Below are 25,438 nucleotides of genomic sequence, written 5' to 3'. Positions count from 1 at the left end.
GTCGGGGTCACCTAATGGGGCCTTTGGAAGTGTTTCACCGCCATGAGGTGCTGCGCTGCGGGCAGAGCTGGTCTGCAAACCGGGCTTAAGTCGAGCAGGAAAGAGATCCCCGTCAACTGGATTTGGTGAAAAGCTTCATGTAAGGCTAACGGGGGGTGGAGGGACGGGACGACTGACATAGGAAAGGCACCCCTCAACAGGACCGTGAAGTTCACCAGCCGGTAAGAGCTGAAGCTGAAGCAGCAGCTGAGTTTTTCTGAGGCGTGCAGTTGCCTCAGTGACAGCCGTCTTTCAGAAACGGTGCCCTGCAGCACCTCTTCTTTCAAGGCCGTTCGCCCGTGCGCAGCCGGGCTGCATTTCCCACCCGCCCAGCACAGAACCAGGTCCCCGTGCTTCACCTTACACAGTGCGTTACCCCGCCACAGCGCGAAGCTGGAGCAGAGAAGCGCTGCCCCTCGGCACCGACGCCCACGGGCCGGCGGGAGCGGCAGGGGGCGCCGGCTTCCCCTTGGGCACCGCCGGTTGCTGCGGGGGAGGCACTAGGCCCCAGCCCCGGGCCGGGCAGCGCTGGCGGCCGCCCCCCGCGCAGCCAGAGGGACAGGCCCGGCCGCCCCCCCGCGCCCGGCCCTGCGCCGCTGCCGGCCGCTCTCCGCACGGGAAGCGGGGCCGGCCGCCCCCTCCCTCCGGCCCGCGGGTCGCCGTGACAGCGGCGCCGCTTGGCAAGCACCCCGGCCCCGCGGTCACCTTGCGCCACCCCCCCCGCCCCGGAACGGCCCCGCGCGCGTCAGGCACCCGCGCGCGCCGCTTCCGCCCTCCCCCGGTCACGTGACGCGCTGCCCGGCCCGGCAGCCCTTACGGGAGCCCGATGGGGCCGAGGCGGCCGCGTTCTGCGTCTTACCGGAGGAGCGGGGCCGCGGCGCGGCGCGCCGCTTAACGCCCGCCGCCCGCCGGAGGCAGCGCCAGGGCCCGCAGCGCGGCAGGAGCGGCCCGGTCGGGGCGGGCAGGGCTGGGCTGGGCTCGCCCGCCGCCTCCCCGCCGCTCTGGGTGAGTACGGGCCGCCGGGGCCTGGCGGCAGCGTCCCCGGTTGTCCCGGGGGAGCCTGGCCTGGGCGCGGGCCCGCCCTTCGCAGCCGCCGTCCCCCCAGGCTGGGCCCCCGCGCCGCCGTCCGTCCCGCCGCGTCTCCTCACGGCCGCGCTCGCCCCCCGCCGCCGGCCCCCCTCCCGCCCGCCCCGCGCTCCCCGGGGCTCGCCGCTGCCAGCCCCCCGCCCCGCCTGGGGCGCCCCTTCGCCTCCCCGCGCCCCCTGGCCGGGAGCCGCTGCCCGTTCCCGGCGCGCCCGGCTCCCGTCCCAGCGCCCGGCTGGAAGCGTTCCCGTGCCGGGGCGGCTCCGCAGACTCGGCCCCGGGGCCCTCCCGCCCCTCCGCTGGCCAGGGCCGCTGCCGCGGCGCGGTGGGTGTTCGGGTGTTCCAGGGCTGTTCCAATGGCTGGCGGCCTGTGACAGCTTTTTTTCTTCCTCCCAACGTTTCCGCTATTTTTTCCTATTAAAAAGAAAAGGTGTTTTGCATTAAATCTCCAGCTGGAGTAAAACAAATTTGAAAGAATGCAGCCTTTAGTGTTTTGTGATCCCCTAGCCTTGTTCATGTATAATAGATAGGCTTTTGTGCATGTCATCCTTGCGCTAAAGAGAGGGGGTAATGTATTTTAAGAGTTCAGCACGTGTGACTGTGCCAAGCAGAACAGCTTTCAGTGTTTAACCTACGCTCACTTGTCCTTTCCTTCAAACCATTCCGTTAGTGCTGTGCTATTTCACAGCCTCTGACGCTGCATGCCTCTGGAATATATGTTTGACATCTTTAGGGTTCCATAACAGCGTCCTTTGGGTCCTATAATACCCATCCTTAACTTTGCTTTAAGTCCTCCTGTCCCCCTTTTTACTTGGCAGAAGGCTGTCTTGACACTTGCCAAAGCAGCGCCTGGTAGCTGCTGTGTGCTTCAACAGACCAGCTGTAAAGTAGCCATGTGGGGAGCAAACAGTAATAATGTAGCTGGAGAAGTTACAAGGGATTCCCTGAAGGTTGTAAAACCTGCTCTGAACTCTTGTGCTGGCACAGCTGTACTGTTACCAGTACTCATCTTCACGTATATCAGATTAACGCAGTCATGTGCACTGTGCACAACATTCCCGATTGCAGCACAGATATGGCCGATGTCTGATTCTTGCCAGAATGCTGACAAAAAGGCATCCTTCAGCTTCGTAATTGTTGCTTCATTGCCATCTCTTCTGTTGATGCTCTTGTCTAGGAGAGGGAGAGGGAGGTACCCCTGTGGCTTTCTGAACATGTATCATTCACCTTCTATAACTTCTCTTACTCTCTCTTCCCTTGTCCTCTGGATTTTCTCTTTCCGTTTTTGTTACTTGCCACTCATGCTCCTTTGTGCTTCAGCTGCTCTCTGTCCTTTATTTGTCCTGTATTTGTGATTGTATTATTATTGTCTCGTCATTCTGAGACTTCTTTTCTGTTCTCAGCCCTCAGCCCTACTAAGTTCTGTAAATACCAATTCTTCCTTCTCCCTGATTTATTATTAATGTCTTCTGTAAAATGCTTCGTGTAACAAGAACATTACAGAAACAATTCTGATTTCTGTTCTCTTTAAATAGTTGGAGATTTTCTTAACAAGCTGCTTAAATATTTAAAGTTTTCTGTTGCTGAAATCTCACTGTTTCTTGCTTTGCTTTTCTCTTGTAAAAAGGGATGAAAATTGAAATCACTTTGACAGAAAATACAATTATTAAAGACCCAAAGTAGATGAGATGTAGGCAAGAGTAGGAAGACGTGGAGGTATTGCATCTATAGCTCCTTGGCTATAGTACAGCTAAAACCCACACAAGTGCTATCTAATTTATAAAGTGGCTGTTCTAGTGCTCTTCTTTTTTGAGTGTGTGTTACCTTACAGCTGAAAGGCAGTTGTCCTGCAGACTTACGTACAAAAGCAATGCCAAACTTCAGGGATGCTGTGGTATATACACTGCTGCAGTGTAGCGATACTTGATTGCAAAAATTAGAGCCATACAGGTTTTTCAAAATGGGAAAGTGAACAAGCAGTGAAACACCTTTTGTCAATTCTTGTGAGCAATAACTGTAACAGCCAGTAGATGCTCTGGGTACTTCAAGTTCTTCTTAAAATTCGGTCTCTTTATTGACATGATTTTTACTCCTGTTGATCTGGAAATACTTTACTGATCATAGATTGTGTTTTGAAGTGAACAGCACCTTTTGGAGCATAGAAATGTCAGAAAACTATACTTTGTTCACATCACTGGCTGATCTACCCAGTGTCTTGCAAAAAGGACAAATCTAGCTCGCATGACCAAACATCCGGGACAAAAAAAACCCCAAAGTGTGTATTTCTAATGAAATGAGTTGTTCCAGTTTCTTTCATGGATACATACAAACAGTAAGAATTAATACAGATGTATTAAATCTGCATCACTTCAGGTATTTCCTTTATAACTATTTTTTTGTTTTAAGTTTACATAGAACAATGACCTTCTTGCCTTCTCCCTGACCCCCCGTTCTCTTACTGTGCTACACTGAGACTTCGAGATGAATGAGATTCTTTCATTGACCTGTGGTGACAGAAAGTCCTGAAAATAACACTGAGGATCCCAGGATGGATTGCCAAGTGGATCACATCTTAAATATGCTAAATGCATGCATTTAATACAGGGTTACACAATCCAGGTCCTTCTGTATGTTTCTTTACGTTGTCTGAAGGTTACTATTTAGAGTGAGGTTTTCTTGATAAATATGGGAAGTGTCGCTTCTGTGTGGTGGTGGGAGGAATGGCTCGTGGTCTGTCTCACCTGCCACATACATGGTCTGCACTGAGGCGTTTTGTTTGCAAAGTTCAGCGTGGTCAGCTTATGAGAACATGCACTCGGCAGCAGACATAGCCCTGATGCCAAAAATAGTAAAAGAATGCAGTTGCAATTATAGTGGCAAAACTTGCCTTTTTGCCAGGATAGATTACTTCATTTAAGGAACTACTTCAAGCAAAACCACTAAAAGATTTCTTGCTAGAGCAGGCTATGCTTCCCAGAGGCAGGTTTGCCAGAAAAACTGCAATTATGTATTGTTATGTACACACACGTATAGAAATAAGTATCTCTCAATCCTAGCCCTAAAAATAACAGTTGTCTCAGTCTGAGCTGTTGACAAGGCCCCCCAGCCATTGCTTGGGTGAAAAGTTTCTCACAACCTTGCAGCTGACAGTTTCCTCTGGGAGCTGCTTTCCAGCCCTGCCCCAGCAGCAGCTCCAGGATGTCCCTCTTAACCGAGCCCATAATCACAGTCTCCACCTGAGCCACTGTCATGGTTTAACCCCAGCTGGTAATGAAGCACCATGTGGCCACTCGCTCATTGCTCCCCCACCCCCAGCCACAGGGAAGAGAATTGGAATGTAAGACTTGAGGGTTGAGATAAGAAAAATGTAATAACTGAAATAAAATAAACCCAATACTAGTAGTAGTATCTGTTGCAATGAGAAGAAGAGAAGAATGAAATCCAAAGGGAAGGGAGGAAAGACAACAAGTGATGCACAGTACAGTTGCTCAGCCCCTGCTGACTAATGCCCAGCCAGTCCAGGGCAGCAATTGGCAGCCCCGGTCAAACACCACCCCGCCCCCCCCCCCCCCCCCCCCCGTTTATATACTGAGCATGATGTTCTATGGTATGGAACATCCCTTTGGCTAGTTCGGGTCAGCTCTCCTGGCTGTGTCCCCTCCCAACTTCTTGTGCACCTCCAGCCCTGTCACTGACAGGGCCTGAGAAACTGAAAAGTCTTTGACTAGTATAAACATCACCTAGCAACAGCTAGAACCATCAGCGTGCCATCAGCATTGTCCTCACATCCAATCCAAAACACAGTCCTGCACCAGCTGCTAAGAAGAAAATTAACTCTCATCCCAGCCAAAGCCAGGACAGCCATCAACAAGGTCCACTAGCTGCTGCCCAGGTCAACAACTTCTCCCAGCTACCCAAGTTACCTTTCCAGCATCAGCAGCCCCTTTTCCAGCCTACCTCTGAGTGCAGCTCTGGGATTTCTTTTTCTCTCAACCGTAAACCTAACCTCAAAACGCCCGTTTGTCTTTGTCTTTGATAATGGCTCCCAGCAGTTACAGTATTAGTAAGTCTCTCACAGCCCAGTTTCTCGGAAATTCCCCCGCTGCTTCATATGAAATTCCCCTCCTTTTCTAGGAAAATGTACATATAAAGTATTGGCAAACCCTTTAAAGTTTAAGTGAAGTCTTGTTCTCACTCTGCCTGCCTTGTATCTGTTCTGCAAAAGTAAGATTTTCATGTACAGAAAAATTCTGAAGTGAGAAGTTTCCAGAATTGCTTGTGATTGGGAACGAGTTACAAATGTGCTGGGTTTTCAAGCCAATTTGACAGGCTCTTGGTAAGGAGCTTTGTCCCTTGAAGATGGAGTGCGGTCTGGGTGGGTGACAGCGAGCAGAAGGCTGCTGCCCAAGCCAGCCTTCTTCAGTTCTGCTACTTCAACACCCAGTTTTGTAGGACTTCATCCATTTTCTCAAGTACCAGTACCCTGCATCTGTGTAAATACAGACCAATAGTTCATGTTTCTTTACCAGTCCCCAACACATCTCCTACAAGTCCTTTTTGGTTTGTTGGTTTGGGTTTGTTTCTTTTCCCACCAGCCAGTGCAGGAACAGTACGTTACATGCAGAATGTATGTATGACATCTTTTTGCCACAGCTCAGTTTGAGGACCCTCAGTGCAGCTTGGAGTGTTGCCTACAGGGTTACTTTGTTCTTCTGTCATTGTCCTCGACTCTCATCTCCTTGTGACTACCCTTCCTATGAATTTTTTTGTATAATTTGTTTCTCTAAATAAATCTGTTCAGTTAGGATCATTTACCACTTGCCTAGCAATCAGAACAGGGTTTCCATGACACAGTTTCTGCTGGTTTCCTATATTGCTGTTACAGCTTTTGGTTTTCTTTTGTCAGAATGAGTGGGGCTGCGTTCCCATCTCCAGCTGCCGAGATGGCAGAAATTAATCGCCTTCAGTATGAAATGGAATACACCGAAGGAATCAGTCAGCGCATGAGGGTCCCAGAAAAACTCAAAGTAGCTCCTCAAAATGCTGACCTTGAGAAGGGCGTCCAAGAAGGATTTCCAAATGCCAGTGTAACTATGCAGGTTCCAGAGCGGATTGTAGTGGCAGGTATGTCTGCATCTCAATAAAAAAAAAAAAAGGTGAAAATTTAAATTAATTCCCCAAATTTCTGGATGAACAAAAATATGTACTGGTACATTTTTAAAAGAAAAACCTGTAGAATGCTTTCTGGTTTTCAAACAGTTATTGCTTATCAACTTTGACTTAGGAAGTTTCTTAAGCTCTGAAAATGTTTCATGAATAGTTTTGGTAAAGTTTGTAGTGGAGAGAGTTAACAAGTGAATTATGAACAGAAAGTTTAATTGCTGACTTTGCATCCTACTAAAGCACCTCTGGAGCAAAAGAAGTTAATGTTTATTGATTTGCACCTGATTAACGATAACAAGTTTTGGAGATGTACTACATATTAGCCATGCAAAATGTGATTATAATAAGAATGCTAATTACGTTAAGGATCTGTCTATTATTGTGTGAACTCTGTCAATACTTAGTTTAGTATTTATGGTCACGGGCTTTACGGTGGCAGACCTGGAACTGCTGAAGGCCTTACAATTTGCAAAATGTGTGACATGCATATATTTCAAGCTTTGAAAAAGCAACATCCTCACATCCCCAGACACCGTTATTCCTAAACAAGTACACCATACATAGGACTGTGTTTTGAGATTAGAGGTGCCCTCACTTGCAGTAACAGCTGATGTTGCTCAGGATTACTCAGGATCATTGTTCTCAGAGAAACTGTTCAATTAAGTGTCGATTTAATGTGGTCTTTACGAGAGCTTTAACCATAGTTTTTAACATATGAGCTCTGTTAAAGTAAGGTATACTTAATTATTTGGCATAGTCAGGGGAAGTAACTGATGTGATATCTTTTTGAACTTCAGAATTAGCCCTTGGACATTAGAACTGCTTGCTTTCCATTGACAACTGATGTTCTTGCAGGTAATAGTGAAGACATTCCACTTTCCAGACCACCAGACCTTGACCTTCTTCAGTCTACTCCATTCAAACCACTGGCACTGAAAACTCCTCCCCGTGTTATTTCTCTTAGTGATCGACCGCTAGATTTTTTGGACCTAGAAAAACCTCCACAGCAGACACCTCAGAATGAAGAGGCTAGTACTTACTTTGCTTTTTCCTTAGTTGAGAAGCATTCTAATAAAGAAGGTGAAATGACCGATGATTTCTCTACTGTGCTGCAGATCTACTTTAGTTTACAGGTTATCAAAAAACAAACTAAGATTCTTTTAACATGTATCATTAACCTTTGGAATTCACGGCCAGATGATAGAACACCACATAGAATTAGTGAGTTTTAACAAAACTCTGAAAACTGTCTTGAAAGAATGGTGTAACATTGGCATCCAGGTGGATGGTGGTAATTGACATCTTAAAAGCTGAAAAATATTTATGAAGCTGCATATCCTATAGACTCATAAAATACGGTAGAAATATATTTATCTCTGGTGATAGGAAGTAATATTAAACACAGTATTCAAAATTCTGTTGGTTGATACTTGTGGCGTCAGACCACATGAATAGATAACAACATGACTTCCAATAAGTTTGGACCTTGGTTTTACATGTACCAACATCAGATCCTGTCATCAGTTGTTTTCCTCCTAATCACTGTGGAAACCATGAAAAAGCCTTTCTGTCTGAGGGCAGATCTAACTTACAAATCTCCAGTGCAAGTTATTAGGTGCCTTGTGGAATTCCCTGTCTTCTATCTCCCTCTTTCTCCTTTTTCATGCAGGTCCGCTCAGTGGGAAGACTGAAGAGAGAACGTTCCATGAGCGAAAACGCCACCCGACAGAATGGCCAGCTGGCCCGAAACGATTCCATGTGAGTAGAGCAACAGGGTGCACTCCAGACACACAACTTTGTTCCTTATCGCCTTGTTATTTGTTTTTTCCAACTAATATTTTGTATGTTGTGGCAACTACATAATTTTATATATTATAAGGCCAGCATTTTTCTTAATTTCTCTGCTTTTTGTTTAGTGAGGTGACTCACTTGTGAAGTATTTTCTTGCAGTGGATGGGTAGGTGGGAGTGTGTGGGCTCACAGTTGGTTTCACCAGTTACTGTGAATTGTTACTTCAGGAGATTTATCAGGTTCTGAGCTGGCATAATATTTCCCCCCCGAATTTTCAGGAAATTGAGTTCTTTGTGCATCTAAATGTTCAGGTTCTCTCACTGTTGATACTGTAATGATTTTCATTCTTAGAAGAAAGAATATATGTATTTCCTCATAGATATTAGAATAAGTAGTTTTCCTTTAGTGGCAGTGTACTCTAATGCATTGGAATCTGTGAGTATATTTCTTAATCTTTTGAGACCAAAATGGCAAGTAGCATTTAGATTTGGAAGCTTCATCTGTTGTTACCATCTGAGGTAGCAATTCTTACAGTGCTTTCTGAAGACATACAGGTCTGTATATTTTTAATAGATATGATAGTCTTTGATTAATCGCAGTTTATTCTGAGTGACAACATCTTTCCAGCTAGCAATAACTGTTTTGGCAATGTAACACTTCAAACTCATATATAAAAGTTCCCTGATACAGCTACCATAAAGAACACTCCCTTGTCAAAAAGATCTTAGATTTAAGACCTAAAAGATGGAATTAATCTGTCCCAATGTAAATTAAAGCACCATAAACTTAATTTTCTGTATCTAGAGGGAAATAAGTGTATGACCTACTTAGGGTGTACCTATTTTTCATCCAAAATAGATCAAGTTTAATTATGTCCTAGAAATGTCTGTTTTCTTCTATTCATGGCAGGGGCAGTAGGAGGTACTACATGTACTATGTATCTGTCTACCTGTTAGTTAGGTTGGCTAAAACTGGTGATATGTACTTTGGTGCATGTTCCAGACATGTTGTAATTCTCCTTCTCTAGATCTTCTTAGAAATACTGCTGCATATATTCCTCATCTTACTTAATCAGGTGTTTGGTTCATACAGACTTATAGATTGCAGATGTGTAGGTATTCAAGTCTGCTGAGTCATATATATTCACCGAGCTGGCAAAACTAGATTCATATCCTTAAGCTCCTGATCAGCACAGTCTCCAAATGTTCTATCAGTCTACTAAGTGCCCAGGTTCCCTGTAGTATCAGTCATCCGGTTACGTCCTGTTAGATTTCGCTTCAGGAATGGCCTTGGCTTGCCTGTCTCATAGTCTGCACACGATGCGTGCTGGAATAGGTGGTCTTCGTGGGATGGAAGCTGCTTGTGGAAAAGTTCACCCCTTCAGTGTTACCAGCTCTGCTTTGCCAGTCTCTGATGTATTGCACTTAAAGGAAAAACAGATGGTATATGAATTCTTGCCATTTCTTGAAATCACACTGTCCTTGCTGCCCAGGTTAGGTTAGTCTTCTGAAAGTCATGGGCTGTGCCATCTGGGAAACTGGTAAGATCAGCTCTGACTGGATGTATCCAGTTGCTGTCAGATTTCTCACAAGTGTTTGGACTTCTTGAATCTGAAAATCCTAAATCTGCAAAACGCACCTGTGCGCTTTGCTGTTGCTGTTGCTCAGTAGCTACATGTAGGATTACTGGTTTTAGATGGTCTGAATATTATTTGCTGTCAGTTTATTAATCTACTATCAATCATTCAGAGGCTTAGCAATAAAATACGCACCTGGAATCCTGTAAATTTTTAAAAAGGATGTGATCAGCAGACATATAACTGGTAGCTTGCGTGACTCAGTTTATCATTTAGAAAAGCCAGGAAATGATGACACATCTGGAGATTAGTTTTCTTCTCTTGATGCCCATGCTAGTGCCTGCATAATGTCTATCAGATAAATCAAACTCCCAATGCCAAGCAGTTTCCATTATGAGTGCCTTTTAGGAAAATAATGTAAACTTCAGATTGATCCAGAATCTCTTCTCTTTTGTTTGTATGAAAAATAACAGCTAGCTAATATTGAGCCTGCTGTATCTGTGCTCTCTGCTGCCCGCCTGGAAGAAGCTGTCTTTCATCACTGCAGTGTTCCGTACTTGCTGACTCGCAGCTAACTTATTTTAGTAGAACTTCATTGTCTTTTTCCTCCCAAGTACTTGTTTTCTTATGACAGAAGTTATGCTGTGCCTCATGTGTAGATAACTGTTTTGAAATCTCTGGTTCCTAGAAACTGCTTCTTTTTCTGTCGTCGTTGCTTCTTCTGACTCAGTATGAGCCAAAAAAAGATCGTTTTGAACATGCTGTGGCACTCTCCATGATGCTGAGTCTGGCATTTCTCCCTTGTCCAGGTTTTGTCAATCTCCAAGTAGAGAATGTGACTATGTACCTGGTTAACTCTCAGGAGAATGTTCTGGGAGTTCAGATTATGAAAACACTATATTCGTGGTGGAACTTGTATAGCTCTCACAAATGCAGGAAAGCCAAACCTTTTGTACTTGATGAAGAAGGTATCTCTTAGCTCTTGTTTCCTCACGGTTTAGGCCCACAGGACATAGACTGAAAACTAAAGAGAAAATACACAATTTTCATGTGAATAAATTGAGAAGTAGTAATTCTAGAAACAAACTTGATAACGTGGCGTTCTGTTTTCACTGGTCACTACTTAGAGAAGCTACCCATGTGGAAGTGTTACTGTATAGCTCTAAACAAGGCAATACAAGCAAACCAGCCTGCTTGTAAATTATGCTACCTCAGATGGTACCGGGTATCACCTTGTTCAGGGACTGCTATTTCTATTAAAAGCTTCGTAGTAAATGTGATGCATGTCTTCTAAGTTTAACTTCCTCATTGATAAATTAGACCATTTAAGTAGATAAATTGTACTACAAATATATTCTATGAACTACAGAAAATGTAATTGTACACCTGTTACCTCATTTATATCACGCTGCAATTTCTTTACCATCTAGAAATACTATTTTTTTCCAGTGCTACAAAAACCTAAGAAACCAGCTGCTCCTAAAGGTCTTATCTCCAGTGTTGCTGGCTAAAAAAAATAATCTTTGTTCTAATTACTGTAATGATACATTGCTACTTCATCAGCACTGGCTTGACTTTTAAGTTCATATCATGTCTAAATAGTTTACTTATACAGTAACAAATACTATGGTAGTCTAACTTGACAAGGATCAGCTCTTCATTCCTCTGCTTGTGTGACTCCAGTTCATATCTTCAAATAGGAGAGTACATGTTTCACTTTAAATATTTAATTCCTATAAAAAAAATGCCCCCCCTCCTTTTTTTTTTTTTTTTTAATGCTTGTTTGCTTGATTCTCATACCTCCTTGATTCAACCTCCTGATAGACATGATAGTCTGCTCAGGTGCTGTGATGAAGACTCCATGGAAGAAGCACACAGAGCACTGCCTTTTAAACCCTTTGTTTTCTAACTAGGACTATAATTATCCACTTTTAATCTAGGCCACAGTTGTCCTCCTTGGACAAAATGTTCAGATGTAGTGTGCAAAATTCCAGTGCTTGACCTACAAAGTGACAAAATAAAACATTCTGGAATAGATTGTCAGACGGAAGGGAAAGGGATGGCTGAGCTCCCTATCACAGTGTTCTCTACATGGTACAAATAGTTGTTTCTTTTCTGTTGTCTTTCTCTTCTTTTCACCCAGTTGCATGCAGAGACAGATCTGAGAATCTTTCGGGAGTTGGGTTCACTAAAGACAGTAATTTTCAAATGCTTTTTAAAAAGCTGAGACAAGTAGGCACCTGCTTGTACAATAACTACCTATCTGTGTAGCGGTAATGACAGCGCTCTAAATTACAATCCCGCTATTTATAAGGATGCTTACTTAAGAGATTACAATTATTATTCAAGGTGGCACAGATCAGATACTGTCCCAAGAAATAAAATGCCACGGTTCCAGTCACCTCTTTCGACTAAGGACTGCACGTAAGCCTAAATGTTACCTGGTATATGAAAATCAAGAGTGTGTTTAATTATGTAGCTCTCTGCAATACTAATTTTCTGACTAAATATCTATAGCTTAGAATATAAAATTTGAAACAGCCTTTGCTACTCTGAATGTCTGATTTCTAATTTTGCTTCAGGGTTTCTCAAACTTGGTCAAATTGTTTCCCTGTGTAAATAACACAGAAAAGCAAATGAAAGGGACATCGTAAACTAAGAACCGATTTGTAAAGAAAAATGAAATTTCAAAATAGCTTTAGTTTGTTTGATTCTTAGTTCTTTGGCTGTTTTTGAACAGCTGGAGAAACAAAGCTCTTTGTTGACCACTGCCAGCCAATGTTGAATGCAAGGATTCCACTTCTGCATTGAAAGTCAGCAAACGACCAAGAATGCATGGAAGAGGGAACAGCATTTAATTTTTTTCTGCTTCAGCCTTTCCCTTAGAAAAACACATCTCTCTAGAGAATTCAGTTCACAGTTTGAGAAATTCTGTTCTTTATGCAAGTTACGGGGTGAAGGGTGGTGGTGTGCACGTCTTTAATGAGAATACAGTCTTTCTGTGTGGTTGAACTTAGAGTAACCTTAATTAGTTAAATCTCTACCTTTCATTTGCTACTTCCAGAACTGTCAGTCAGAGAAATACCTGAAATAAACCCTGTGTACGTCACAAATGCTTTGAGAAGGTTTAGGGGAACTTACTGCTAAACTAAAAACTCTGCATGTAGTGGAATGTTACTGTGCTCTTCCATAGTATTTTCTGTAATTCCATGTTGCTTGTTTTGGTTTTGGACTCTGCAGTTGACTGGTGTTTGTAAACAGGGAGTGCTCAAATAGGTGGCTGGAGCTGTATATAAGAATTCTTTTCAGAAATTCGAAACAAAATTATACCTAGGACTAAGACCATTTAACTAGAAATGCAGGAGAGAAGGGAGAGAGCCACAATGTGTAATGATAAGTAACCGTACTAAATATTAAAGAATTATCCTTATGTTAGAGATTCTTCTCTTAAGTCATCTTGACTGGTTTATATTCAGATATTTGCTCCATAATATTCCTTCTCTATGGTCTCTGATATAGTCCAAAGGACTACCACATGTACAGGACAATAATTTTGAATCCTGAAAAGGGGAAATAGAAGAAAAATTTGGCTTGTTTTTCCTTTTTTTCCCCTCCCATATTCCTTAATCCTGACATTTGAGCCCTTCAAAGAATACTCTCGCTTTCAGACAGAAAGGAAGAGAGAGGTCTTTCTCAAACAATGCACTTTAGAAGGTTATTAAAATTAGCAATAGCTTTTGTGGAGACAGTTTGAGTAATTGCATGTAGCTGTGCAGTTTAGCTCGTATCCAGGAGCAAATAGATTTTAAATAATTAAATAGTTTAAGAAACTAAATAGTCTTTTACATAAGAATTAAATACTGTCTTAAAATGAATGAAGTGATCTCTTGAAACTGCCTTTTCTTACAAGCCACCTTGAAAATGACAAGCATAAAGTAGTTCAGAGTCTAGACCACTGGGTTAGGAATTACCTAGTTGTGAAGTCTGCCTTGATTTTTCCTTATTATGTACACTTCCCATTTAATCAGCACATGTAACGTTCTTCTAGAGAATTTAGCACAGTTTTAGTTAAATAGTTTCTTAGGATTTTTTTTCGGTATCTACAGAAAATTTGTATGCAAATAACATTACTGTGGTATGTATAGTAATATCATTCTGGACAGCAGGAGTTCCACAAGATCTTCTAGATTGCAATATGTCTAAATACTGTTTGTTACCTTTTTTTTAAGCTGTCTTTCAGCCTATGCCATAAATCTCTTAAGTGATTTATTAGGAAATTTTAGGAAATTTATTAGGAAATGAAGGAAAAATTACTTTTAATGTAAAACATACTACAAGTTTAAGCCTGCAGCTCTTCCCTCATTTGCTTCAAGCCAGCAAATCCACAAAGGAGCAGAAATTCTCACAAATTCCCTTTAGTGGCAATATTTCCATACTTGCCCCTGCTTCTGGATATTTTTCTAGTGAACATTGCTATTTCCAATGCAACGTAAGAGTAATAGGTGTGGGTGTGACCACTACCATTGATTGCAAAGTAGAAGTCATTGTAAGTATGAGAAAGATGGATTCTACAAGTCTTGGAGAATGATTAAAGCTGTAAAGAAGCGGCACAGGTGTTCCTCCTCCCTTTTACTTTCTCTTGTCCAAATGTACTCTACAGGAGCATGAAACAATACCTGCAGTTCAGGTAATAATGAATGACCAGTATCAGTTAAACACCAGCCACTGCTCTCTTTGCAAGTCTTTTGAAGCACAGGATGGCTGAACTCTTCTGTGGGTGAAGTGGCATCCATCTAACGTGCTTTGACTCTGCCTTTTCAATTGAATTCTCTTTCTTACTCAATTTTGTGATCTTAGTGCCGGCCAGTTACAGAGCAACTATATTCAAAATAAGAGCATCCATAGAATTACAACCCATCTAGAGATTATCTAAATACCAAACCAGCTTCTAAGCACTCAGCCAGTAATGCTTTGCTTGATTTCTTAAAAATGCCAAAGGCAGGAAGATTGGCATTCTAAATCCAAAAAGTGTTGGATCAAAGCACAAGTGGCAAGGAAATGTGTTGAATGATGGATGCTAATCATGGAATAAAAACTGTCCCAAGATTTAAAGTGTACAGTGACTCACACTGCATTTGCATTTGTGTTAATATTTACAAGTAAATTGATATGAATTACTTCCTATTAAAAAAGCATCTTGCCTTTAATTAAAGTTTCTGGATTAAATAAAAAAATATTAAAAATACCTATGTGTGTGAACGAAAATGTGGATAAAGTCAAGTTGAATGTAAAGAAATGTAAGCAAATCAGAGGCAGTTTATCAAAACTAATTTCTGTCTGATAGATATGAGGTTTGTTATAATCCAAACGGTCATGTTTGAGTTTCAAGCCCGTGTATTTTAAGTATTATTTTTGCTTCATGGTCAAAGAGTCAGATCATGTAATTTGTTGTCACTGGGTTATGAATTCTGTGCTTTTTTTGGAATTGCTTGCAGTTGCCTTTAAACTTTGTTCACATGCAAATCAAAATACTATCTTGATCTTTAGTCACAGCTTGAAGACAAATTTTTGTTGAAGAGGCTCTGTGTGAGGTTCTCCTTATGGAAAAAGGCTTCTGTTTTGAAAGGAAATTCTGTGTAGGATTTTTTTTAAATGCTGATGCTTGTAAAAACACTTCTCTCATTGATGTCAGTGAGGACTTGGACTTTCTAAAGCTACCTTGTATAACAGATCAAAACTGGTTTTGGATTTTTACTTGTGTTTATTTCTAAAGAATATACACAAATGTAGCTTATGATCCCTACGGTACTAGAATTTGGGAGTGTTACCTTATAGTGGTGGGAGAAGGGTAAACCAAAAGCAAGCGATAAGCATTTTGGAATGGGGTCTATTTGAAAAGCTTTTTTAATTTAAAATCTGACTATAGTATTTCTCTCTTCATTTACTATGCTTGTACGAACAGTGTGACACCATCACTGCAACAGGCTCGTGTCTGTCCTCCCAATATGTTGCCTGAAGATGGAACTAATCTTTACTCTGCTCGTGGCATTTTGTCGTTTATCCAGTCTTCCACTCGTAGGGCTTACCAGCAGGTCTTGGATGTGCTGGATGAAAACCGCAGGTGATTGGTTGTCACTGATTCTGCCAGCTTTTGCTGCCTTTTTTTTTTCCCTTCTTTTCTCCTTTTTAGTGGAGTTTGGTTTCTGTTTATGAAATAATGAGATGAAATTATTTGCTTTTGCTTTCCTTTGCTTTCACTATTCATAAGCAATTTAATTGTCCAAAATTCACATTTCAAAATGCTTCTGTTTCAGTCAAATATAGCATTGTTTTGGTTTCCTTCCAAGTAAAAAAATAGGAAGTGTTCCCAGATTATCAGTGTTTTCTGCAATTAATACTTGACCCTGAGCCTGCAAACTTACTAGCCTTGTCTCCTGCTTTTCTGTCGGTGAGCAGTGGTGCAAATCAATAAGATTGGGCTGATGTTGTCATAAAACATTAAAACAAATGTGCAGAAACAGGGTAGAATATGATGCAAGGCATTGCAGACACTGCTTTTGATAAACATGTCAAGACTTTAGGCTGTTTCAGTTTATACTGGGAATAGTCTCTGGTTGATACATGACTGCTGGTGACCACTTTGCTGGATGCTGAGAGCAAGAAAGGCAATGTATACCAAGAAGCTGGTTGCTCCTCTGATTAATGCTGTCTCTGGTTTTATGGAGGAGTTGATAGTTTGAGAGGTAATGAGCCAAAACAATCCTCAGGGCAATCATTGTATGGTATTTCCATTCTCGTCGGTGGAGTTTTGCCCACTTGATGTCAGGACTGTGTCGATCTGGCACTTCTAAGCGTTACAAGAACGGCATGTCTAACGCTACAGAAACGTTCATAAAGACTAGTAATAGCAAGGTTAATTTGCCAAAAGCAATTTTCATTTCAATAGTATGCTAGCACAGAGGTTCAGGTAAAAATTGCACACAGTTAGTCTCTAGTGTAGGGCTAGCAGAGACCTCTGGGGTTTGCCAAGAGGTCCAATTAGAGGAGATAATTGGCAAGAACACTGGGAGAAACTGCACGTTCCTCCTGCAGCCCTTCAGGGTGGCTTGTGTGAGCAAGTTCTTTGAAATTTGCCACCTGCCTCTGGCTGCTAATATCCCAGCAGCACTCTTAATGTTTTGTAGTGTGAAGTTAAATGATTTGCTTTCTAGTTGTTTCGGTAATAGAATGTGACTCTCAAGCCAATCTTATTGTGAATGTCTGTGTGTTTGCAGTCACCTTCCGAACTAGCACCTCCCGTAGCTCACCATGTTTGCTGACCTGACAACATATAAATGCCCATATTAACATGCCTGAATTGTAGAGAACTCCAGTCTTGCTGGCTTTTGTGTTCTTAAACTGGGACTTAAAAAATCAATCAAACAAACAAAAAAACCGAAAAGAAATTAGCTGCATAATTTCCCTTGAAATTCTTCGAATTGGGTACTTAACCCTGACTTAATCCTATGAAATTTCAGGCTGTAGCTGTTAAAATTTTGATGCCTGTCAACAGCTGGACAGCAATGCCTTTTTTCCATGTCAGTTTTAAAAACCAGATGGAGTTACAAGGTTTTTTTGTTTTACAAAATTGAAGCTCCCAGATAAGGAGGAATTCTGCTGTCTGTGAATAATAGCACTTACGGATACTTTGCCAAGAGTCCTTGTTAAAATATAGACTGAAATTCTAGCTCTTTCCCCAGTCTGCAGCGAAACTAGCAGGTTGTATTCCTAGTTTCCATTAGGCATGTTCTTGCCCATGTTTTCTTGGATTCTGGAAAATACACACATATGCATACATACACTTTCAACTTACTTAAATTATCAGAAAATTTCGAGGGTTCTGAATGCTTCAAAAGCTGCATTACTCTTCCTGGTTTGGGTTGATTTTTGAGGTGTCCTTAGTGAACTTGCTAGAAGAAATGGGAAACCTGTTTCTAGTCACCTGTGAACAAATAGATGCCAAAATAATGAACCTGTCAAGAAGGTGAAAGTGTATTCTTTGTGGCTGGGTTTTAGATACCCATCATTGCTCTACAGCTGGCGTAGGAATGTGAAATTTGGATGATCCACTTGCATGGTTGCAAAATATTGTTCATTTTAAATTGCTGCACTTTTGCTCTGTGTAATGCGCTTTCTATCTTAAAACCTTCTCTCTTTTAATATTTTATGCTTAATACTAGAAGAGATCTTTTAAAATGAACAAGATCTGACTATGTATTACTCACTGGAAATATTTTTAACATGCTTCATGGCTTGCCTTTCTTTTTTTTCCCCCTCAAAATATTTTCCAATCTACGAAAACTGCTAACGGTAGGTGCTGATGGTACTGCTGCAGATAATGAATTATGCCAGCACTGCTCGCATAATAGGTTATTTAAATGGGCAACATTTTAATTATCACTGTTTACACTGTCTGTTTACTCTTGCATTTCCTTCAGCTTGGACGAGGACAATAGGTCAGTTTTGTTTCCCAGTTCTAACCATTTTTCTGTTTCAATTTCTGTCAAGTGACTGTAGGGCCTGTACCTAGTGTCTTTTAAAAGACTGATCTTTTATGCTCTGGGCAAAAAACACCCAGAACACCCCTGCCCAAAAAAAAACCCCAACAACCTGCATTTAAGGAGATTTTAGTGCTGTCTTAAACGCAGGAAAAAAGGCAATTTCATATCTGAATAGAGTTGTGTTGAAATCTGTGCTTTATCTGAACTGTTCTTCATCTCTTGGGTCAATACTTTTGGGTCAGTGCCTTTTTATTTAGGGTAAAAACGTATGGAAACTTACTGCTATTTCCTTTAATCAGAATAGCCCTTTCTAACAAACTTTACCCATATAATCATATCCTGAGGTGCTACGAGATCACTTTTTACACTGAGCAAGTTAATGATATTTTTCATGGTAGAAATAAAATGGGATGTGAGTTAAGACCATCGAAGAGGGCTACATATAACTTCAGATTGGAATAATATAGTTCAGAAGAAAATTAAATAGGTCTGCAAATATGTAGGAGCCTGGGCAAAGCAGTAGCCTATCGCTTTATGGAAGTAACCGCTCACAGCACTGAGACAAGCAAGGAAAGCAGTTTTCCTCTGGTCACCGGTTCTTCAATGCCCCAGTCCTTTCTGTCCTTTGGAAGCTGAGCTGCGTACCCAGTTTATGCCCAGAACATGTCCGTAAAGTCCTGGTGCCCATTCTTACGGCCTTTCCGAGATTTCCAGAGGTGTTTTAAAGTGCAGTGAGAGGTGAACGAACACAGCTGCTTTCTCTGCTGCACAAAGAGCACAGCTGCTTTCTCTGCCTCCGTCCCCTGGGTGCACGCACGGAAATGATGGAAGCTGGACCCAGATGCCTAGATAGTCCACGTCTTGTTGTTTTCCTCCCAGACCACGTGTTTACGATCATCGTTACTGTGGTATTTCCATTGCATGCTCTGTTCTAAGCAGCGGAAGGCAGACCAGATTCCTTTGGTCACCGCCTTATTGCCTGTTTTCCCACTGTCATTAAATTGTATTACTGTGCATTCCCTTCGTGTTTCAGGCTGCCGCTGTGTTTGCAGTGAAATAGTTAAGAGCTGAGTATACTTGACCTCAGAGTTACGGCTTCTTCTGATCATGTGTTAATGTTTAGGATGGAATTGGCAGCAGAAGCCAGAAAATTCAAAGTTTAAATGTGCTCTTACTCAGTTTTTTAAAGGCGGCCATGTATTTAATAGCTTAACTATATTACACTTGTGCATTCTGTATTTACCAAAACACTTGCTGCTGATTTTGGGTGATCTCAGTTTTGAGGCCACTGTGATCTATATAATGAATTTTTTTGTTGATGTATAAAACCAAGCAAGTAAAAAGTGTGGGAGAGGCAGGGAAATACTCTGGTGATCCTTTTGGGTCCACCTGTAATGAAACAAGATGTGAACTGCAGAGAAAAGGAAGAAATCATGTGCAGCTTCTTAACAGCCTGGCTGTGTTGGGAAGTGGGATTAAAGACCTGCCTTTAGTTTGGATTAAGTTCCTGATTTGCATAGATCCCAGAGTGCTCCAGGTTTTTTCCTTGCTGCAGCCCTCAGCTACCTCCAAGCCCCAGGCTTTCCTTGCGAAGGGTAGTGTGAATTAGTTAGTTTTGATTAGTTCTACAACAGCTAGAAAACTTTGCTTGCTGCAAATACCACAGAGGCAAAGAGTTCAGAGGGCGTTTGAGACCTGTGATTCTCATTACACAAAATCCAAATGTTGTCCTGTGTCAGATGGTGCGGGAAGTGCCTGCTGGCACAGTGGATACTGACAAGCTGGTGTTCACATGTCTGCCCATTAATTAATTAAAAGGTGACCTGTGTGCACCATGAAATTGTGACCTTTTCCATAGCTGCTCTTTGCTGGGTTTCTTATACTTTCTCAAAGTATTTAGTTCTAGCATCTGACAGACAAGACTTTAGACTAGTTGAATTATTTCTCTGATTAAAAAATAGGAATACCTTTTTTGATAACTTTCTGCAAGGCCTTACGCATTTAGGTAAGAATATTCTTTGCTTGTATGTATTGGGAATGGGGGTTTCTGTTTTGTAAAACGCATCATGCTGGCTTATTTTATGTGCTAGATGGAAGAACACTGTGGTATGCACTTAGAGTGCCGATTACAGTAGGACCTGGTCCCAGTAAGTATTGTACTGGGTAGCAGAGTTTGCTAAGGCTCCTAGATCCTGATCCTAAATGAAACACCAGTGGTTGTGATATTTTTGTATGGTTCTTGCTCGTTTTCAGGCCAGGCCACAGTGATCTCCCAGCCACCTCAGCACCAAGTCTCCGCCTCCTACATGTACTGCTGTAAAGATCTTCACACCTAGATTCTCTTTGTCTTTAATTTTATAGCCTGTAGTATACATGGGTTAAATGCATGGTACGAGTACCTCCTGTTGGCATTGGGAAAATGGAAGAAACTGAAAAAAAGGTTTCAGGCTCTTGAACAGGGTATTACACATCACAGGTGTGGAGCACTAATGCCTCATTAGCAGAGGTACTGAAAACACATAGTACCAGCTTTGTCAGACGGTACTGCTGGTATTCGTGTCTTCTGTAAACTGGGACACAGTAACTGCTTATTGCAAAGTTAATGTATGTTATGGAGTTGCAGCAACTTAAAAAGCTCTACCTTTTCTTCCTTTCTGCCGAGAAAGAACAAAAAAAAAAAAAAAAAAGAAATTGAAAAAGCAGCACTTGTAAGGATGTTCATACCATCTACTTGAACATTTTAGTCACTTCTTCCTGGAGTGATCTACCTCTCTTTGGACTTGATATGGTCCTTAGGCTACTAGCCCAGGTTTTCTGAATTACAGCTAGGATAGATGCATAAAGACAAGACAAACCTACCCTTTCCCTAGATGGAGGAGAGGATGATTTAAAAGGCTTTTATAAGTATGCGTAGATACATATTTTTTTTCTCCCGTTGTTGTTGGGTGGACTGTTTGTTTTTGGGAGGAGTTGGGTTTTTTTCAAACCTGAAGTTTCCCATGGTTATTTTATAAAGCAAATAACCTCTGCCCAAATCTCTGTTCCAGCAGTTTGTCTCCCATAATTGAAGCTTTATCATGAAAAATTTGCCTGCATGTCCTAGCTGTGTAAACGTTAAGAATTGATTAATTTTTAATAAAAGAAATACAAAGTGCAATTTACAATAAAATAAATAGGTATTATATTGCATTGAAACATTATACAATATACGTGGAAGTATTTTGATGCTGCTTTTTTCTGTGTGTTTTACCTTTTATCTCTGTCATTTCCTGTTTCTGTCTTGTGCTTTCTGTCTGCAAAACCCTGCTGTAGGCCAGTGTTGCGTGGTGGGTCAGCTGCTACCACTTCCTCTAACCCTCATCACGACAACACCAGGTAAAGAGTATTTTTTTGTTAGTCATGATCCACTAATTTAGATTCTGAAATCCAGGGTTCTGTTTCCCTATTTCCAGTGTCCTTATTTTAAAACACAATGCTCATTTCTATCCTCCCTCTCAACTCTTGAGAGGCTTTTATTTCTTACCCATCCAAGTCACCTGCAAAGACCCCACTTATCTAATAGATACAACGTGCTGCAGCGTTCTGACTCAAAGTGATGTGTGCAGGGAGGCTTTTAAATGACATTAGAAGTATACTTCAAGTATTTTCTATTTAGTAGTAAGTTTTGTATTTTTATTGCTAGAAAATTTGGCCTTGCATCACCTTGTTTTGCCCAGGTGCTCTTAGTAACGTGCCTGTGATTGTTAGTTGTAGCTGGGTGCCTCTTCACTGCCGTTATCTTGGCAGATTGACGTAGTTTCAGTGGAACTGAATATAAGATTGACACATAATCTCATGATGAGGATGAAGGAAAAAAACATAGTCCCTTCCACATCTGTCATTCCTCTTTGCCACTACACTTCTGTGTTTTCATCGAAATGAATATTACATTTGTGCTTAAGTAGACACTGGATTCAAGCTGGTGATTCTTCCCTAACTCAGGAATTCAGTTTTTGTAATGGTCCGAGAGATTATCTCAAGGGATTTTTTGCTGGTAGCCCTCTTGATTTAATACCTGCAATGGTTTGAAAGTTGGTAGAGCAGCAGTGATACACTGTGACTTTATGTTAAATTTATGTGACCTGGGAGGGAGGTGTGCCCATCTCACTGAAATGATTAGCTTCTCTGCTTTTCCCAAGAGATGATGAGGAACAATTATGCTGTGATTCTCCTGGAATTTTCTTATTTTTTTACCATCTACTACAAATAAAATATGGCTACAAAAAGACCCTCCTCAGAAATTTCTTTGGATTTCAGGAGATCTGTAGTAGTAAGGAAAAGCTGATTATTTTTTGTGTGTGTGCACGCAAAGCTTCAGACTTTTTTTCAGTAGTAGACATATTCAAATTGTTTTACAATTAACTTAGGTTTATTCTAAAATAACTTGGCTGAGTTAGCAATGTGGGCTTCACAGCACTGAGGAGAATAAAACAACCCAAAATGCAACAGTTTCAATCTTTGTAGTATTGCCCAAACTGGAAGAACTACAAGTAGTAAATAGCATAAATTATAGTTAAGTGAATGTTTGAAGTCTCCTCAGAATAAAAATTAATAATATCCTTAATGAAAGAACCTTTTCCTAACAAAAAGAGTTTCCAAAACTTTTTTTCCTTCTTCGTACTGTGTTTTAAAAGCAGCTATGACCCTGTGGACAGACAGTTGCTTATTTGACTATTCCCTTACTAAAAGCTATTTTTATCCTGATCTCACCTAGAGAAGGTTTCCCTCTCCCTGTGTACCCTTCGACCCAAAAATCCACAGATCAAAACGTAATTGGCTTCCTATCTTTTATACAGTGTTGCTCAAGGATCTCATTGTTATCTAAATCCAGACTAACGCAACTCTCATCTAGAGACAGCAATTCTTAATTTAGAAACAACATATTAATGAACAATGATACAGGGAAAAATTTGATAATTTATCCGTTGGGGTGGGACAAGAATGTTGCCAGAGCTGAGGATGTTCTTTAGAACTTTGCTGGAAGTGATGGGGAGCATGCAGTGCAAAATACTGTCTGCACTTCAGTGCGTTCTGCAAGCTTCAGGAATTCTAGTTGGTATTCACAGTAGTCGAAGCTGACTTCTTTAACTGTCATTAAATGCTGAACATTCTTTTAGGTATATTTTGTTGTGAATTCAGTAGCCTTGATATAATTTTGTTCAATTTCCTAAGCTGCTTGCAGTAGTTCTTTGTATGTCCTAATGAGAAAGTGAGTCAAAGGGAACTAATATTGGAAACTGAGTTTTTAAGACGGGAAGTGAGAAACTCAGCGGTAGGTGCAGCATCAGGAACTATTTTTACCTATTAGTGGTTAGAAAAGAATCTGGTTAAGAGGTAGCATTTGGATGATCAAAACCATACTTTATGTAGACTTTCTGCCACTCTCCAACTGATAATAAATGTGCCATAATTAATTAACTTGCCCTGGAGTTAGAATAATGCTTTCTCTGAATTGCTACATTAAGAAAACTGAGAGGTGCTCTGGGAACAAACTTTCTCATGCATGCAAGGTTCAGCAAGCAGTGACTCTGCGCTAGACTCCTTATTTGCAAGGTTCTCTGCCAGAAGTACTGAGATTAATGTGACTGAGATCATTAATCTCAGTAGGTGTCCACCTGGGCTATTTAAGTAGATACCAAGCATAAGACACCCAATTCTTTCCAAGTTTTCATTTGGTTATTTCTGATCTGTTGCCAGGTCTCTTGCAACTTTTGCATTTCAGCTCAGGTAATTTTCAGGTTTCATTAATCAGTTAAATAACTGGAAGCAGTCTTATGAGAGACCAAGTGACAGCAAGAAGTCTGTCTATGTGGAGAACCTTAAAAAATATTTACGTTAGGAGAGCAATAAACCCAGATGCAAGCAAGCAGTTACCCACTTCATATGAGTCTGTGCTTTATTCAGTTGGGATCCTATTGAAACAGACAACTCTGTAAAAGCTAGGGGAAAAGTTTTATAATTCTTCTCTCCATCACCACCAAAAAATAAATCTACTAGAATGCTGATAAAATATGGTACTTGCTTATCTTTGCATGGATGAGACAGCTAAGCTATCTGCCTTATTTGATAGATATGGTCTTTCCAACTTGGATACTACGCTTGATGGAACACCAGACGACATGACAGTTGTAGATGCTGCTTCCTTAAGAAGACAGGTATGTGAAGTATAGCAGTTGATAATATTAAGAAAAAGCTGTAGCAGTAGAATGGAAGAACAGGTTTTCTATGTGGCTGCAAAGGTATCCATAACAGATATGGTGAGGGATCCTCTCTGTACCCCTGCTGGACTGCCCTCACGTATCCTGTATTGTTCTGGGAATCTCGGGAGTCCAACTCCATTTCTGTTCCTGCTTATTAAGACCAGCAAGATCTGATCATTAGTGACTGAAGATAGAAAGTCAAATTATCAAGTGTTTAAAATCCATCTGTCTGAGATACTAATTTTGTATGGCTATTCAGAAGCTTCTAGAAAGTCTGGCAACTTTTAATCAAATATTAAAAGCCTTTATTTATTTTTAGATAATCAAACTTAATCGTCGCCTACAACTTCTGGAAGAAGAAAACAAAGAGCGTGCTAAAAGGGAAATGATCATGTATTCGATTACTGTAGCTTTCTGGCTACTCAACAGCTGGCTTTGGTTTCGGCGTTAGACACAGCTCTTGGAAAGATTTAGTAGTTGAAAATACAAACAATTTGCAAAATTCTTTTTCTGTTTCTGAATTGTATGCTGTTTTATAATTCATACACTGGAAACTTCCACCACAGATAAAGGCTATAGAATTGCAGTGTTAAAGGGACACCTTGTTGTTCAGTTATAATGTATTTAATAGATTTGCATTGCAAATACTTGCAGTATCCTCCTTTGCATGCTTCAGTGTAAATACGGATCAGCCAATATGAAGTTTGCTTCATGCAATGTAAGGACAGCAATCTACAGGAATAACCACTGGATGTTTTGTTGTGGTGGGAAGAAAACAAATGGAATGGCTTTGGAAAGAATAGAAAGTAATTTTTATTGTTCTGTTGTTAGATGCAATTAAACGTGATTGCACTAGTTTCTTTTGTCTGAGTAATTTGAGGTGTGCCATATTCAAGGAGTGTGTCTTGTTTCATGAGTATGTTCCTTGTTTAAGCACATGTTCAGGTCAAATAATAAAAGGAATTCTTTGCTAACATGCAGATTGTCCAGAGGTGTGTAATTAATAT

At 41.1% G+C, this 25,438-nt stretch overlaps 1 protein-coding gene across 11 annotated transcripts; it reads left to right on the top strand.

Annotated features, from left to right (window-relative positions):
* The first annotated feature begins 82 nt into the window (after positions 1-82).
* MFF (mitochondrial fission factor) lies at positions 83-25,407 on the top strand. 11 transcript variants are annotated; one of them, XM_056358465.1, is made up of 10 exons: positions 83-221; positions 6,029-6,246; positions 7,141-7,313; positions 7,955-8,043; positions 12,002-12,076; positions 15,615-15,773; positions 18,130-18,147; positions 21,505-21,567; positions 24,302-24,386; positions 24,751-25,407. In XM_056358465.1, exons 2-10 carry the CDS (start codon positions 6,030-6,032, stop codon positions 24,880-24,882), a joined length of 1,011 nt encoding a protein of 336 aa, XP_056214440.1. In that variant the 5' UTR covers positions 83-221; position 6,029; the 3' UTR covers positions 24,883-25,407. The 11 variants fall into 11 exon arrangements, with proteins under 11 accessions (XP_056214440.1, XP_056214439.1, XP_056214443.1 ...); XM_056358464.1 differs by lacking the exon at positions 83-221 and adding an exon at positions 816-1,044; XM_056358468.1 differs by lacking the exons at positions 83-221; positions 12,002-12,076 and adding an exon at positions 816-1,044.
* The last annotated feature ends 31 nt before the right edge of the window (positions 25,408-25,438 follow it).

The sequence above is a fragment of the Falco biarmicus genome, chromosome 13 (genome assembly GCF_023638135.1).
Source record: "Falco biarmicus isolate bFalBia1 chromosome 13, bFalBia1.pri, whole genome shotgun sequence".
NCBI classification, from domain to species: domain Eukaryota; kingdom Metazoa; phylum Chordata; class Aves; order Falconiformes; family Falconidae; genus Falco; species Falco biarmicus.
This window is presented reverse-complemented; position numbering and strand designations above follow the sequence as displayed.